At 40.7% G+C, this 18,539-nt stretch overlaps 1 protein-coding gene across 1 annotated transcript; it reads right to left on the reverse strand.

Moving 5' to 3' along the window:
* Positions 1 to 4,497: 4,497 nt before the first annotated feature.
* Positions 4,498 to 18,268, reverse strand: znf469 (zinc finger protein 469). Its single transcript, XM_088938517.1, has one exon. The coding sequence runs from the start codon at positions 18,202 to 18,204 to the stop codon at positions 5,644 to 5,646; it is 12,561 nt and encodes a 4,186-aa protein (XP_088794643.1). The 5' UTR covers positions 18,205 to 18,268; the 3' UTR covers positions 4,498 to 5,643.
* Positions 18,269 to 18,539: the final 271 nt, after the last annotated feature.

Raw genomic sequence — 18,539 nt, forward strand, 5'->3', positions numbered from 1 at the left:
ATGGTTACTTTGAATGAACATACCAGTAGGACTCTTCCCTGACCTTGCAGGATAAGCCTTTACACACCCAGCCCCAAAATGAAGCATTTTGAGAAAATGCAGAGTTACAAAATGCATTCAATCTTTGTAAAATCAGTATTGCTTCAAAGCTGCTGTAGGGAAGCACAGTTTTTGTATGTCATTATTGGTTTGTAATAACCTGTCATTTGAGATTTACATTATCCCAAAATCCTTTTCTTTGTTACTCCGGTCCGTTTGGTTTAATACCGACACTCATCACATCTTTTGCATCCATTGGAAGAAAGACTGGTCTCTCTATACAAATTTCAAGATTTAAGTTATACTAATGTTGTCCTTAGACACTGTAGATCGTGTAGTGGATCTATAATTGCATAATTAATTACAATTTGGCATTTAATGGGAATATGCACAAAATCCAAGATGTGGCATAATCATAATCATGCTCCAATTTTCCCAAATCATATAGTTCTTACAGGTAATTCCCTTTCTCTTCTCCCCTCTAGAGCGATAAAGGGATTCTTTGCTTGTTCCAAGACTTGCAATCTCAATAGGAGCTACTTGACTCTTATTTATTTCTTTTATTATATACAAAGCTTGCCTATGGCACCCCCTGGTGGGCAAGTCTACATCCCCCAGTGGAGACCTTAAGTGGCAAAACAAAAGGATAAGTTCCCACAAATTGTAGAAATAGTGTCTGTTAGAGGCCTTATACAAGTCATTAGAAAGTTTTCTCCAGTTGGAATAGGGATTTAAATGCTATACATGAAGACCAGGAACAATATTTGAGGCAACATAAATTCAGCTATCAAAAAAACCTAATCATTGAATTATTAAATGCATCCATCCATTCCTTTTCTACAGTAACTGCTCCATAAAATTCCAGGTCATGGGAACCCAGAGCCTATCCCAGCAAACAACAGGCACAATGCAGGACACACCTAAATGACACCTAGGGAGTCAGTCTTTTGCAGGGCGGACAGATATAAACACACACACGCACACGCACACGTACATGCACACGCACACCGGGGCCACACCAGAAGCCAATTAACCTGCCAGCATGTCTTTGGACTGCGAGAAGAAACAGGAGCAGCTGGAGGAAACCCCTGCAAACACAAGGAGATCACACTGTACAAACTGGGCCTGGAACTGAACCCAGGGACCCACTGAACCAAGGCAGCAATGCTGACCTGCGTGGCACCATGCCACACTCAGGAACCTTAAATATGCCATCTTACAGTGGTGTTAGAATATTTGAAGATCAACACCGGTGTGTAGAAAACTGAATTTTAATGCCTTTAAATATTTAGACAGGTGTTAAACACAAATCAACTGAGAAGTCAAGCGCAGGTTTGAACTATTCCAAGCCTGGAGGAACTCTGGCTTGCTGCTTCAGGTTCTCCAGGGAGGGCAGCACCCTGAGGCATCCAGGGAAAAATGTAGTTCTGCGACAGGATGTCTCCCTGCCAAGTGTAAAGTGGGGAAACAGTGACTCCGACGGTAGGGACTATGTCCCTAGACCTTTGTGTACACTCTGTCCTGGGGCATTATGGGAATCTATTTGCGTGCCTAGGTGTGGTTCGGTTTTGGAAAGAGTTTTCTTTTTCTTTCTCCACTATTCCGAACAAAGATAATCATACGCATCATCTAATGCCTCATCTAATGGGTGTTCAATGGGTCTCCTCCAGGTGCTCCAGCTTCCTCCCACAGTCCGGAGACGTGCCGGTGGGTTAATTGGCCAGCCCTGGTGTGAGTGTGTGCTTGCCTGTGTCCCTGTGTGCTCTGGGTTTGACCGGCGTCCCATCTAGGGTGTACTCAACCTTCTGCTCATTGCTTGCCAGCTCCCACCCAGCCCTGAATTGCATAAAGCGGTTAGAAAATGGATGGATGGAACAGACAGTAGGGTAATAGTTAAGAGAAATGAACTATGTTGGCCTACAGGAATGCAGCTTCTAGTCAATTACAATACAGGTGGAACTTAAGTAAAGTCATAGGACTTAACTTGGAAATACCACAGAGATCTACATAATATGTGTTTTACATCCCCAGGATTCCCCCCCCCCCCTACACTGAGTATCAGAAAAAAAAACGACAACAAAGAGGAAGAGCTGAATGAAAGCCAAAGAGAAGAAATGTCAGCCTTCCATTTGCTCTAACATTTCTCTTTCGCTTCTTATATTTAATTATTTCCTGCCGGCTTTATCTCCTCTTTGCAATGCTCGGCCGGATTTAAAAACATAAGCGTTTAGAGCCTCAATAAACAAAAGACTTGGCAGAGAAAATAATTCTATCAATTAATCAAATTAATCCCGTAGTCTTATTTACAACCCCCAATAGCACAGATTCCAGCGCTTGGCTTGTGCTATCTCTCACTGACAGTGCTTCCAGACATCTTATATAATTGCAAATAGAGGGCCAGCACAGTTTTGTTCTGCAGGTTCATATCCACAGACTCAGAGCCGACCACCTGTGAGCAAACAAAACTCTTCTACATCACTTTAAAATGACCACAGCAAATCCTCATCAGTCGTTGGTAAACATATTTCTATTACGTTTTCGCATTTTATGCAGTTGTAATTTATAGCTTTAAATCTAAAAGGGCACAGTGTACAGGGACATTGTGCCCATTAACATGTGCTCCTTTTATAATCATTGGTTACAATGAGAATTAACTAATTTTTAGATTTATTGTATTTTTTATACACCTTGCTCATGTATGAAGTATTCAACCGTTAATGTAACGAGTATGTCAAGGATCAGGAATAATAATAATAATGTGCCAAGGAGTAACAATTCCAACTATTTTCTATTGAGCTATTGTTATACTACCAAAATATTTCTCACATTTAAACTACTCAGGTCAGGTTCAAACCCAGTGTTCATAAGTACGAAATCTTAATAAATTAATTAAACATCATAATTCCACTAACAATAGGTAATATTTTGATGAGCACTTAAAAAATTTGGTAAACAGGAGTGAAAAAGTCAATCTACTAAATATTAATATTAGTTTAAACTATTTTCTTTATGATGCACCCTGTGTGTTATAGTAACTCAAAACAAAATGCTGCAACACCAGCTCCTAGAATAAAATACATATTTGCTTAAAATTGTAGACACTATAAAAGTGGCTTTGAAGTAAATATTAATAAATGTAATTGAAACTTGTGTTAGTGAATTAAATTGATCTCTTCTGTTCTCATTTGAGATTATTTTGTACTACCCAGAGTGCAATACTGAGAGGAAGAGGTTAGAGACAAATATCATGTGAACCAAAGACAGCTCAATGCTTAGAACAAAGTTCCTCTTTCTGTACTGTAACTGCATAGATTTTCAGGCACTGAAATGCCAATATTGTTATGGGCATGTCTATTGATTACAGACAAATTATATCTCATTTTAATTGATATTGACATCTCAAATTTTTCTTAATGAAGGCTAAAAAGGAATCGTTATTGTTTTCAAAGAATTGTTTGCGCTTTATCAAATAAGAGAAACATCGAGTCAACTGTTATGCAAAAGGTACATTATGTCTCTTTGGTCTGCAGGCTCGTTTGAGCTTCAGATGCATTTCTTTAATGGCACACGCCCCCTAGTGACGATGTGTTGAAAATGAGATTTCTCGTCAGATGTTTAATTGCAAAAATGTGACCTTTTCTTAATTTTAATATTCATATATGAATATATATACACAATATAAATAACATCATATTTAAACTTTAAAACATTTCTGCACACTTCTGCTCACGTGATTTTATCATAAATATCTCATGATACCTGTATCATTTTCAACCGGGGGAAAAAAAACCTTTATCTATCCGCATTAATTGTAATTGTCCAATTAAAGATGCCTATTTATCTCTTAAAAAGTGATAATTGAACAATGCTGTGGCACATTGTTAAACTCTAATCAAAACTGCAGACACAAATCATCTCTTTAACAATTCACTTCAGGGTTTTCTGGACAAGGGTTTAGGAAATTATTCCGACTGAATGCACCCAAGTGGAGCTGTTGTGAAACTAGGAAATGGGATATTGTCTAATACATCAGCCTCTGGTAATCTTGCTTCGGAGTCGAGAGGGAACAGGTTAAGCATTGTCATTCTGCAAGCTGAAAAATGTAAATATGCCCACTGAGATGCAGATTTAACTAACAGAAGATTAATTTGTGGAACCATGAAGTCTGATGCAGAGAAAATACATAGAATCTGTATTTCAGCATTCGCAATGTAGACACACTGAACCTAAGAATGTGAGAAAGGTTATAAATGGGATAAAGAGACCATTCGGCACATCTAGCTAATTTGCAGATAGTAGATAATTTACAGAATATGAGCATCCCATCCATTTTTAAACCAAAATGTTTTCAGCTTCAGCACCCTGACAGGGTGGCTTCATCCAGATTCCTATTTTAAGTATAAAAAATGCCTCCTGTTCTAAGTATTAAAATAAAAACACACCCATGTAAAATTGCAGCTTTTTTAATAACCAACTTTTTAAGAGGCACTTTAAGAGCACACTTACAACATAAAAATGTAATAAGTATTTTTTCTCTTTTTTTGTTGCACAATATTAAAATAAAATTTCTGACATTATGCATTGCACCAAAAGTAAAATTACCTACATTTATAATACAATATAAGATACATATGAACAAGATAATAAAGCACCTTTTTTGATCTAGAAAATAAAAAAAATTGCAGGACAGACACAAAGCACTTTGTTTTTGTATGACAGTATCAGTGCATGGATACACCTCCTTACATGGGGAGTTTGGGTTTCATAAACATCAGTAAAATATGAAATGTTCTTATTTGCACCTGAGTTTGCATTCTAAGTCAAAAAGGCTTTTGTGATTTCCTTTCCTTTTCAAAACCTACAGTTTAACACTTTGTTGTTGAGCACAAAAGAGCTGTAAAGCTACAGAACACCAGCATAATTTGCTTGAAAAATGTAACTTGCTACAGATTAAATGTTTCCTTTGTTAAAGGAAATCTGTATTCACATTACAAAGAAAAATAGCACCAGGTACTGTTTATACAAAAGCTAATACAATGAATGTCATCTTAATACAGTAAGATAACAAACTACATAATGCAGAGCGATCTGGACAGTACAGAATAGAGTGATTAGCTGGCCCAGTTATTTTGTTTTCTAGAGAAACACAGCTAAAATATTTTCAACCTTTAGAAACTCTACATTGACATGCATTTAAAATTCAGTTCATCTTCAAGTATTTTTTTCTTTTTTCATTTTTCTCAGAGGGAGCATGAAACAGACAGTCTCAAGGGAGAATGACACAGTTAAGTAATATCTAACCCTCGGTACTTCTAAAAAAAAAAAAGACATTTCACTCGACCTGGTCTGCCCAAAAGCGATTACGATTTGAGTTCATCAAACTCATTCTCAACATCAAAGTCCTCACATTTGCATGATAAAACAGGTGAATTAAAGGAAGAAGATTAGTAAGACATAAAGCGAAAAAAATATTTCACAGAGGCAGCCATGCAATCTCATTTACACGAGAAACAGAAATAATTCTGTCGAGTCTAATGCTTTGATTTTTTCCTTTTCTGCGATTTCTTTTTTTCACAGCATCCCCTTAAAGTCAAACTTATTAAATTACTCTGAAGTGTCTTTCCTTAAAGGAATCTTAAAGCTGGTTAATTTTTGGCCAAATAATTGACTCAGGAGATGGTTCTGCGACTCTGCTGTCCTGTAGTTATGAGAGTCAACAGATCTCACTCCCGAGACAGGTCTGAACTTGTTCATGGCACTGTTCACTAAAGGAACAGATCCTTTTGCTGAAGAAGAATGCAAAGGTCTCCCAAGAAGCCCTCTTTTCCCTTTGAAATCCCCATTCAAATGGCGAACATCTGCTTTCTTTGGGGTATAGCTGTCAAAGTTCCTCTTTGGTTGTACATTAATCCCCCCAGCCTTAGGTTTTAAGTGGGTTTTGTTGCTGGACATGTCATCTCTCAGAGATGAAAGAACCGGGTACTCGTTAATAATGTCAGCTTTCTTATAGCTCCCTGTGCTTTCAGTTTTTCCAGGGCTCTGAACTCTGATTTTCTTCTTTCTCATCTCTGAATCCAGATTTTCTCGTGAGGAGGAAGAGACTTTTGCGTTTGGAGAAGCCTTGACTTCTTTTCTTTTTTTCTGAAGTTTCAAAGACACTTGTGTAGAATCCTTTTCTTCACTTTTGCCCCCACCCAAGGTGTTTGGCTTCACCTGGTTTGGCACAGGTTCGCTTGCTCCTGGCGATCCCACAGAACGCTTGAGACTGTCATCGGCGAGTTTGACATCATCGCTCGACTTGGACGAGACTTTCTCCTTGGTCTGGCCACAGGTTTGAATCTCGCTGCTGCTGCCGTCCTTTAAATCGCTTTGCTCCTTTTCATTTCGCTCTGGACAGCCAGAAGGCTGCTTATGTTCCTCTCTTGTTTGGTAAGAAATGACATCCGCAACTTTCATTTTCATGTCTGTTGCACATTCTTGTTTTGAGGCATTTTGAGATTCTAAACTTTCTGTTAGGTTCTGATTAATACTGTCCTCGCTCTGAAGGTTAACGGTTTCTGAAATAGTTTTATATGCCTCAGGTGATTCAATTGTGTCCTGCAAAGCTTTCTGGGGACTCTGAGAAACTTCTGGGTCACTTTGGGTCACATTTGCAGTTACTGATTCAGTTCTGAAACTACTTCTGCTAACCTCTTCTTCCACAGTCCCTTTATCACCTGATGGTGAGTTATACTGCTTTTCATGTTGATGAAGAGATGGATCACCATTTTCCTTCACGTCACTGGTCTCTGTTAATGGCTTTGAACTCCCTTCACAAATTTCCTTTGCTTTTTCTGTCACAGGAAGCTCGGATGAAGGAGAGTTGCTGGTCTTAATGTCTGGTATAGCACAGGAATGACAAGGGGATTCTGCAACCATGTTAAATTGTGAGTGCTCCATCTTAGCTAAAAGATCTGAAAATTCCTCCTCTTCAGTTTTTACACTCATATCCTGCAGGCTGGGGGAAGGATTAGTGGTCTCAGTGAAGAAATCTGGTGTCACAGTCAGTGTCTGTTTTGAGGGATCAGTTTCTCCAATGGGGCTAAAGTGTAGGGAAGCTACACTTGCAATGCCACTGTCAGAGCTTTTCTCGTTCACACTCTCAGGAGAAATCTTTCTCTTTTTATTAGGAGGCATGTAATCCCTTTTGAAAGAACCCTGCAGCTCAAAGTCCCCACCTTGTGAGGGTTTGCAAGGTCTCATCACTCCCCTGAATTTAAATGTCTTGCTACCCCCTGCAAGATGCTTTTCCATGTGGCGGTCATATTGCTCTTTCTTCGAGAATGTGTAATTACAAGTGCTACAAATGAAGGACTTCTTAATAACATGCATGACATCAGCACATAGCTCACATGCATAAAGTGTGGTGTGCTTGACGTCTGGTTCCTCAATCACCCTGTGCTCTTCCTTCAGGTGGGTTTTAATATCTTTTAATTCCTGAAAGAACACTGGACACTTGTGACACAGATACATTTTTTGTAGGCTGTGGACTACCAAATGCCGCTGAAGTTTGAAGGGCTTGGGGAACTGTTTCCCACAATGATGACAATCTCTGGAAGGGTCTTTGCAATCTGGATGCATTGTGATGCTCTTCTGGGCTGGTTCTGTTTTTTGCAGGACATCTGGTGGAGTCTGTATGCTTTGTTTTTCACCCCCACCAGAGTTCAGCTTAATTTTGACCACGGTTTCATTTTCCTCTTTGACTTTCATATCCTGCTCAGGGCTGTCTTTTGTGATCTTCCCTTCTTTAACAGACATCTTACTTCCCTCATTTTTATTAGGCTTGCTTGGCCTGCGCTGCATGATGGAACTTAGAAAGTTTTTCACTGCTGTTTCCTGTATGAAGCAGCCAGGCAATCCCAGCACAGACTTCTGGGCTTGGCCCTTTCGAGCAAATTGGGTTGCATGTTCTCTCAGGTGCTCGTTGTACATCCAGACATCTGAAATCTCCTTCAGACACATTCCACAGGTCCATATCCCTGCTTTGTTCTTTGCATGCTTTTCTTTCAAGTGATCTCGCAGTTGCTCTCTCGAGCTAAACTTGCGCTGTACACACATGTAGCAGGTTGGAGGAGGGGAAGGGTTATGAGAGAGTTTGTGAAAATTGAGCTCACCGAGGGTGAGAAACCAAGTGAAGCAAACCTTGCATTTATACTGCTTGTCTTTTGGTTTCTTTCCAGCCTCGTTGCATTTTCTTACTTTGCGTTCCAGGGGTCTTTTGCTAGGCTTTGCACGTTGGCAGACTGCAATATCATTATTGACAGTGGTGGCATTTATGGGGCTCTGTTTCCCAGGCTCAAAGAACTGGATATCAGGGAGCTGAAATTTAGTGTTCATAGTTGGGATATCTATGTCGTGAAAATGACAGGGGTTCTCATGATGGTTTGTCATATCAGCTTGAGAAACTAAAGGATCTGACACTTTTTGAAGGCAGGATGTGGCTGGATCTTCTTTTTTGCAAGGTGTTGACGTCTCTAAGGATAACACAGTTTCTGCAACAATATCAGTCAATAGGTCTTTGGAACCATTCCATTTTGCTGGTATTTTTGCAATTGAATGTAGCCCTCCATTAACTTCAGGGTCTTTTCTCTGAGGGCCTGTTTCAACATCTGCGGTGTGGATTACATCGTCAAATCCAGAAATGGTGACACCCTTTAAAGTGCGTTTATGACACATGTCCAGCATTATAGCGTCATCAATTGATATTGTCTCATACTCACAATGGTCCCTCAGTTTACTCATGAACACTTGGTTTTCATGCCCCTCAGAAGGCTCCTTGTTGTCCACTGACATAACGGTAACAGAGCATGTTTCTGTTAAGGATGTATCAGGGGTTACATTTGGCTTTTTATTTCTTTTTCCATACACCCTTGTGCACTTTTTCCGAATCATTTGTTCATCTCTGGGAAACAGCTGGGAGAATGTGCTTTCGTCATCAAGCAAAGCCTGGAGGTCTGACGGTGACTCAGAGATGTTTGCGGAGGGTGTTTTAAAAGGATAAGGAGGTGGATCTCCCCACTCTGTGGGACAGGAAGTCTTTGCACATTTCGTCTCAACTGGCTCTCCTAGGATTTCTGTACAAATACTTTCAGGGCACATCACTTTCCGTTTACTTACTTCCTTCACGTCATCAAAATCCTCTTTTGTGCAATCGAACATCCCACACATTCTGTCACCTTCAAGTCTATTACCACTGATTTCTGGCAGCTGCACTCCTTTCTCATCTGGTGTATGCACTCCATTTTGACAAATCTGACCAGCTGCTTCAATGAGGCCACTTTTGTCTGTCTGTGTTGTATTGTTGGCTAATTTGAATGAGAAGATATCATTTTCTTGTATTTCTTGGCTTCCATTAACCTTGGGTTGGGCTAGTTCCTCTGGTTGCACCGAAAGCGCATCAGTTTTGTTTGATTCTCCGGCAATACTTGGAAAATTGGGAGTTATAGCTTGTAAAATGTCCGTTTTAAGCATACTTAATATATCTTCTGAAAAATGGTCAGCCATTCCAAGCTTAGATTCAAAATAGCTCCCGTTACTGTCAGCCTTTTTGCCTTTCGGAGCTTTGCCAGCTCTTTTAGTCTTCATGAGTGAACTTAACATTTTTTGCTTTCCTCTACTCTCCAGAACTTTTTCCTTATTTTTTTCCTCTGAGCCTACAGTTTCTTCTCCTTGAATTAAGTTTATTTCTTCCTGATGAACTGTGAAAGGAGAAAAACTTGTTTTGGTGGGTAGAATTTTACAATTGTCAGGGTGCAAAAAGACTTTTTGATTCACAAGCAAAGTAGTTTCATTCTGTTCCTTTTCTAAGGAATGCAACTTAATATGAGTGTCTCCTCTTCCTTGGTCATTTGGTGAGCTGTTTGCACTCACAAAACTGTTTTCTCTCATAAATGCTTCTTGTTTCCTACATGTCATTGTGTTTTCCCAGTTCTTTTCCACAAGGATATTCCCATCCCTTTTTGCTGCATGTTTCATAGCCTTGTGTCTTTTTAATCCAGGAACTGTCCGGAAGCATGCAGAACATATATCGCACAGGATTGTACCTTGTATGGAATTCCTTTTAGCATTTTCATTCTTAACATCATTCACATCAGCAACATTCTTTGCCTCAATTTTATTTTGCTTGCTTTTTACCTCTCTCATCTTAAATGGATCTGGCTGTGTTGTATCAAGGTCTGAAACATTCTCCGCAAAAACTGGTAAAGACCTTAGAGTTTCTGAAGATTCCTGGTTGAGACAATCTGTTGCTTTTTCATTTGAGGATGCATGTTTCAGTTCTATTTTATCTGCTTTCTTCAGGAGACCTGTATGTAAGTCCATATAATCTATGGTTTCAAGAGGAGAGTGGCAAATATCCAAGTCATGAATATCATGTGGCACTGGCTGAAAGTTTAGCATTGTGTCAGTGATTGAGGTGCTGTTGTTGTCTTTGCAATGAGTGCATAGCAATTCAGGGCAGAGACACTTTGAACTGTCCATACCAATATTTTGCAAAGATGTTGATGGTGAACAAAGGCTGATTTGAATGTTTTGATTTTCTGATGACTCTGAAGAGACACTATTGTGCCCAGGGCTGACTGGTGTTTTGCATGTTAAAGGCATAGGAAAGCTTACATCACAGTTGTCTTTTGGACTTTTCTTGTAGAGAGCTTGATTGTCTTTGCACTCATTTAAGGTTCCTGTTACCTTATGATATTTATTAAGGCTGCTGGATAAGTTTGTTATTTCTTTGTAATTTAAAGGGCTTTGTTTTAACTCATAGAGGGAGTCCAGCCCTTGCCTGTTTGTGACTTCAGCCATCGTGTGAGTTTCCTTGAAAGTGTCTTGTGTGCTCATCAGGGAATCTGATGGTTCAAGTGTGCTAACCAAGGGTGGATCAGACTGAATCCCTTGTTCAGACTCTAGGCATTTCTTTTCAGAGATGTCCATGTGAATGTCTGCAAGTCCAACTAAACATGGCACCTCTGGTGAAGTGATTGCATTGGAGTCACAGAACTGTATATTGTTTGTATTTAATACATTATCATTTTCTTTCCTTGGTGACTGTCCATTTTCCATGGAAATTGGGGAAAGTCTATCAAAAGCATTCCATATCTTTTGGGAATCACACTGGTCAAACATATTATTGTGTTCACCAGGTGGTAACAGGGACTTACACGGAGAAATTCTGCTTTGAGAAATGGCTTTATGGATATCACTGTCCTCTTTCCCCTTTCTCTCATCTTCTACACATGGGAGCTTCAAAGTGAGCTCAATGAGGCTGGATTCTCCATGTTGTTCGGATACGTGGTTGCACTCAAAAAGTTCAGTTGTTGTTTCAGGTTTAAGGCTAGCTGCAGTCGTGTCACATCTTGCGCTTTCAATTACATCATAATTTGCAACTTTCATGTCATTCTGTTCAGACCCTGTGACCTCGTCTTCCACTAAAGGCTCATTTGCTTTATAATATGACTCTGGGATGGTGTGTGTTGATATGCTAGAGGGTGTTAATGGGTCACTCTGTACTGTTGCAGTGATGACTGCATCATCATTAGCAGTTTCTGGTGTCATGCATCTTGATGCTGCAGCTTTGTGCACATCATGATTAATGGATGTTACTTGGGTTTTGCCATCAAGATCAGGTTCTTGTGGATTGGATGAAACTGTAACAATTTCTCCAACAGCACCTTCACTTTCTCTCTCTACACCATTTTCACCTAAATAATTGCTGACATCTGTACTTTCTATGTCTTTAGGCATGTCCTCTGGTAAGTGACTCATTTCTGGATTGAGTTTGAACTCTTCTCTCACTTCTGTTTGGTCACAGGCAATGGAAACTTGACTACCAGACAGGATCATGGGATATGAAGGCAAGACCATTTCTTCCTCGTTGTGTTTGACAGTGCGAGCTACAAAAAGCTGTAGCTGTTGTAAAGGGTTCACTGAAGAGCCTTCTGAAATGGCAGTACTTTCTTTCTCCATCGTGTCATTTTCAAACGTCTCGGTCTCAAGAGCTGCATTATTTTTGGTCCTTTCTTCAATGATTTGTTTTTCATCATTAATTTGTGGCTGTGCTGCTTCTGAGTCTACATCATGAACTGTCTCTTTTGCATGGCTTTCAATGGGTCTGGTTTTATCATCACCGACTGGTATATCCTTACACACGTCTCCATCTGATTCTGCACTCAGGCTTTTTGAATTAAATGCTTTTGATTGGGGAGACTGTGCTGCATCTATATCAGATGAACAATCAGCATGCTCAAATGGAAAAAGAAGTGCTTCATGCTTTTCAGAGTTTTGCTTCTTTGCTTTTCTTTCTGCAGGTTTGGTTTGAGAAAGTGTTTCTTTTTCATTTTGCTTTTGTTCAAAAGCACCACTCTCGCTTTCAGCAGCTTTAGTCAGAAATGGGGACACTGGTTCTTTAAGTACATCTGATAAGGAACCTTTGTTAAAGATGGAATCTGAAATCACCTCCAGACTTTTCATAAGATTTTCAGCATACATTTGATTTTCCAACAATTCTTCAGATTTGTCTAACAGAGGACCCTTTATAGTGGATGTGGTTGCTGTTTCACTGTTTTCTAAGTGTTGTGCTGCTTTTCCTGTATCTGTCTGAAGGCTTTCAGCATCTTCTTTGTTGTAGAAGGGTTCAGGAGAACTTGGTTCAGCATGTACTGGTGTATGAAGGCATTGCTGCCCTTCCAGCGACTCAAATTGGAAGGCACCTGACCATGAATGTTCTTGATCATCATAGTGCTCTTCTAAACTTGGATCTGTTGCGACACCAGTAGCTGCCAATTCTGTATTCTCAGCTGTGGCACTCATAGACATGTTTTGTTCATTCTCAGTTCCGTGGTCCAGAAGCAAAGGTGAAAATTTGTCAGAGGTTAGCCTTTTTGAGATTTCATTGGAAAGTGAAGTAGCACTGTTTAATTCGGTTGTTTGCAGCTGGCTTTCCAGTTCTGTAACAATCCTTTTGATTTCTAACTCATCTTCAGCATTATTATTTATGAAGTTAGTGCTATAGTCAGTTATTTTCTCTGGCAAAGCCAAAGGAACGTGACATGAATTAAATTTCTTATTAATGGCCTTGTCAGAGAGATCTTGATATTGACTAATGTCATCAGGCAATATACCGGTCATCAGATTCCAGTCTTTCTGCCCTAAATATTGGGGGAATGATGACTCAAAGAGTTCTCTTTTGTCATGATTGGGCATGAAAGAATTAAAACTATCTTTGCTCATAGGAACATCTGTATATAGAGTGTTGTCAAAAGCAGGAACAGCAAGATCTCCAAACATTGATGAAGTGTCAAAGGTGAGTGGTGATTTCATCAGGGTTTGGTCAGTTTCAATGGGGTAAGAGACATTGCCCTGCTTGGGAGCATCTTTCTGTCCTGAAACATCATGAAGGTCAGCCGGACACAAACAAATGTCATCAGGAGGTACAGTGGCAAGTGGCGCTGATTTGGTGAACACATCACAATTAAAAGTATTCATCATGTCTTTGTCACGAAAGACGTTTTCATTAATCCTCTCAAATGTTGAAATAGCAAGGCCTTCCCCAGGCAGTAAAACTGCACTTGAATGTTGCACTCTTGTGCTGCTGCTTTCATAGTCTGATTTGTCCCTGTCCTGTGCATTATCCTTTGTGTTTTTACTACAATCTCTATTTCCATTGATAGCATCAGGTGTTGTATCACAAATGCGAGATGACTTGGCATTTGTCTCTGTCTGGAAGTGAGTTAGATTCCTTTTAAAAGATGAGCTTTCCTTTCTACCAGTATTAAAGTTTTCTGTATTGTCTTGTACCTTAGGTTTTTCTAAAATATCTGTCACACCATAATTCAACGTTTCCTTGCTGTTTAAAGGCGAGGCCTTTTTTCCCATGTCTTTTTCTGTGCTGTATGACTCAGGTGTTGGTTCTGATGAACTTTTTCCACTTGTGTTGCTGGAATGGAGATACTTAGATTTTTGTGAGCACCACATATTGGCAGAAAGGAGAAATTTAGCAGAGCCATATCTCTTTGTGTTTTTTGAAAACTGTGATGGGGCTATGCAGGTTTCTTTGGGCGTTTCTGATAGTGATTGTTTGTATGATTCCTGCTCAAAAGAATCAGAAAAGGTAATGTCAGTTTTGTTTGTTCTCTTTTCTAAAACACCCTTTTCATTGTCAGAATCTGTGCGGTCAGTGCTCTTTGGACTATTCATGCTTTCGCTTGAAATACTCGCAGGTGTGCTTAGATCACTACTTGTTGAGGACCTGCTGCTTCTCCGCCTTACTCTCCTACTGGCAGTGTCTTTCAGTGGTGGAGGAGAAATGGGCTCGGTGATTTTGCTCTCTAGACTTTCCTTCGGATTGTATTTCCACTGAGATGGTTTGTCTTTGCCACCTCTTCCTCTTCCTTTGTAATCTTTTGTATAGCTGTACTTGGATCTGCCGCCAAGTCCTGGTGCAAGGCGACCCCGGTTGGATATCCGTAGAGGTTCAGACTCTTCATCTGAATCTGACACATAGTCATATTCCCCGAATTTTGCATTCTGTGGTGCAGGAGCGGCCCTTTCCATTACAAGGGAAAACTGCAGATTCTTGGTTCCTTTCACATGCAGCTTATGTAGCTTGTTCTTTTGCTGAACAATTTTGTGAATAAGCTCCTTGCTCCATGTCCCACCCCCTGACTTTCTTTTTTTACTTTCCTTTGCTCCAAATCTCTGTGTTATTGTGCTTCTTGTACCAGGTGAGTCATCAGGAAGTGCAGGTCTTAATAAAGGGGAGTTTTCCTGGTAGCTTTTGAGCCCACTTCTCTCTGAGAACTTTTTGGACAAGAGAATGTCAGGTTCTTTCCTGCTTTCTTGGGAATGGTTGCTTATTGGCTTTCTTCCTATTTTCACCGTCTCATTTTGTTCTGAGGACTTTTCGAAGAAGGAGTACCCCTTTGTTTTTTTATGAGACAGCTCCTTAAAGTTAGCTTTTTCTTCCACTTTCAAGTCCTCCGGTTTCTTTTCAGGGTCATTTGTCATGCTTTTATTTTCAGTGCTCAGGTTTTCCCTGTCAAAGTCATACATATATTTTACCTGCGATTGTGACCTCTCCTCTGAAGAAGCCACATGCTTGCTTTTACTTTCAAACAATGCAGAGTCTTTCGTTTTTAGGCTCTGACTGCTTCCTGTCACCTTTACAGTTGAAATGTCATCATCAGTAAATGCATCAATGAAGCTGCTGTCAATTTCTGCATTGTCAGATTGATAGCCAAGGCCATTTAAAGCTTCTGTGATAAGGCTGTCAAGTTTAGCATCATCAATTTCTAAATCTGAAGAAGTAAGGGAAATAGGAATACCGTTTAATAAGTTCATCTTTAAAGGATCATCCCTTCCATCTCCCTTCATATCACTGTCTGATAGTAATTCACCATTCTTGTTCAGTCCTAGGAGAGAGAGATGCAGATCTGATGAACACCTTGATAAAGGGAAAGTCTGTTGATTTGGGATAGACTTTACTGGGTCTATTTGAAGCTTCCTGCTCTCCTCTATTTTTGTTACATCTTTAAAATCACTTTGAGTGACCGAGTTTTGACTGCAGTATTGTTTGTGCTCTAAGAACGATGCTAGATTGTTGAAGTTTTGATCACACTGTTTGCAGGTGAGAAGAACATCAAGCTGGTCTAGGTTGGCAGTGGCTAATGAGTTAGCTAACAACTGATGAGCTGAGTAAGGAGGAGGTGGATGGTCAACACCAAAGCCATTCATACAACCCTTTCCACTGTCTATGTTTGGCTTTGGGAATTTGGTATCGTGTAGGTAGCTGTATACGTCTTCTTTGGTTCTTTCTGGAGGGAAAGGGAAGTTTCTGGAGGTGTCAGTATGGAGATGGTTAATGTTGGAATTCAGCTGATCTGAGGACTGAAGTGTCTTTCCATCTTTGAGATGGCAGTGCTGGGAATAAAAAGGAGGGGGCGGGCCTGCCATGGGCAGCTGACTGTCTTCAGAGCTGACATTGACTGGGCTTGTTGACACAGGAGAAAGAGAAGAGCATGTGCTGCTTGAAGCAGGGTTTTGTAGGGGTGAAGGCAATGGGGATTCGTATGGAGAAGCTGATATCAAACCTACTGGTGCCACCTGCAAAGGTGTGCGATTGTTATTCCTAGGCGGAGCACTGGGCACAGGCTGGTTCAATCCATAAAACATTGCTTTATTCCTGGAGTCACAGACTTGAGCACTAGTATCAACTCCATTTTCAAAGGAAAATGTGGATGCAGGACTGCAAGTTGGCTTGATGCTTTCTTGCCGGGTGAAACCTTCATTTTTTCTTTTGCCATGGAAGCCACTGGGACCATTTAAAGGTGCATTTTTATGTGGTTTGTTACTATCTTGCCACTCAGAAGTAGATATTGGGAAACCCAGTTTTTGGTTGCTCAGTTGTCTGGATAGCTCTATCCTGTTTTGGTTTGGCATGGCAGATGTGAGGTGTATCTGCTGCCAAGGCAACCTGCCAGTTTTGGGTGTGTGTTGCCTTGGTTCAACAGCTGGCTGGCACTGAAACGAATACTGCTTTTCAGCTGAAGTGGAGTAAGGTGCAGAATTCTGGTCTGGGGAAAGAAATGGTTTGTTTGCCCCTTCCCAGGTCTGTGAAATCCTGACATGACTTTTTATTGTACTTGGGATGTTTTTATCAAATGGCACCGTTCCAGTAAGGATGGTGTTAACTGGAGAACTTCCATAAGCTTTGCCCTGAAAGTGCATTTGGGATACCGAACCTTGTACAATATTTCTTGTAAGGGAACTTCCTTGAGTCAGTACCCTCTGACTGGGAACACTGTCCTTTGGAGTAGAGCTTCTTTTACTTATTGAAGCAGTAGGGATGCCACTGTTATGCAAACCAATTTCTTCTTGCTTGAAAATGGCTTGAGTTTCTGGGAAGGTGTTCTGGTTTTGGTCTATGGAGAGTGAGCTTGAAACAGCACCATCACTGTCTGCAGAGTGCTCAGTTCTTCCTTTGTAGCAAGACAAAGATGACTGTGCTCCATGGGAAGACTGCAAATATTGTGTTTGTTGGGAAGGCTGTGGGTAAGACCTTCCATCTGGCTGGGCATTATCAAACTGGCCATTGCTTAATGTTTCCTCCTGTCCATCCCCCGAAGAATGAAATGGAAAAGCCCTGTGTCCCACCTGGTTATTTGCCAGGGAAACATCCATGTAGTCTTGGGGATGGCTATTTTGATCATTTGGAAAGGGGTCAGTAACAGAATCTTGCAATGACTGAAATCCATACTGATATGACATAGGTCCAAAGCTAGTATTTGCTTTGCTTCCTTCTGTAAAAAGAGTCGTTTTCTGCGAAGAAACTCCATAGTTAGCACCATTGAATGTCTTTTCTGGAGAATGCCAAGAACTTGTTCCATTGCCTTGGAATTCTGGGTAATGCAGTTGGCCACTCTCTGTATTGTTGTTTTCCCGGGGGACAGCGGATTGCTGCTGAGTGGCTGGCTGTTGGTGAGCAGCAGCACCAGCAGCTTGTGAGGTATAGTTCACGGAGGTAAGGTTAGAGGAAGCCTCCTGGAAACATCTGCTGTAGTTAAGGTCTTCTTGCTGGAGCTCTGCTTCTCGCTCGGGTATGCTGGGAACATGAAAGCGATAACTGCCCGTTATTGGACCCCTGCTAGTTTCAAGCTTTTTGGGTGGTGTCAATTTTTGTTGTGGGTAGGCAATCCCAATGGTGGGGTTAGTCCTAGAACTGGTCATGCTCAGTCTGTAAAGCTGTTGTGGGTTCCGGTCTCCCTTCCCAGACTTTTTGTTTTTGTCTCTGGTTCTGCTTTTTCCACTGGGGGACTGGGGACTGCCTTTGCTGCTTGGCCATGTCCTGTCACTGGAAAACTTGGGCCTGTTCTGGAGAGACTTGAAATCAATCTTCCCGGCTTGCTGAGGCCTGATCACAGCCTCTCTCTGTGTATAGGAGTCCTTTTCCTTCACACAGAACTTGGCCCCATTAACAGCCTTGGATTCCAGGCTAGCTGTGTTCTCGGGCAGGCTGCTTTTGAAGTCTCCTGACTCTTTTTCACTGAACTGCTCAAACAAAACCTCCTCATCCTGCTGCTTGGATTTACTTTCAGACTCTTTAATGGAGTAAACATGCCGAGTGTCTCCCGTCATGATATCCAGCAAGAGGCCCAGGTGTCAGATGTGTCCTTAGCACTGCTGAGTATAGCCCTTACATGGAGCCTGCAGAGGCATTGCACTTTGCTCCTTATCCACGGCCTTGGAAACTCTTGACACGTTGAGGCTCAGGTGCTCTCACCTCTATCATCCCTTCACAGACATCATTGTTGCTTTTCTTCTCATCTTCCCTGAAGAATCCTGTAAAGAATAAATGAAATATTAAGATCTCCTGATAAACCGATGTTTCATAAGTGCACAAATCAGAATGGCTTATTAATTAGGAATTCAATAAATATTAAAAAATATACTACTTGCAAAAGTAAAAACCT

This window comes from Atractosteus spatula, chromosome 21 (genome assembly GCF_055471065.1).
Source record: "Atractosteus spatula isolate fAtrSpa1 chromosome 21, fAtrSpa1.hap1, whole genome shotgun sequence".
In the NCBI taxonomy this organism is placed as follows: Eukaryota; Metazoa; Chordata; class Actinopteri; order Semionotiformes; family Lepisosteidae; genus Atractosteus; species Atractosteus spatula.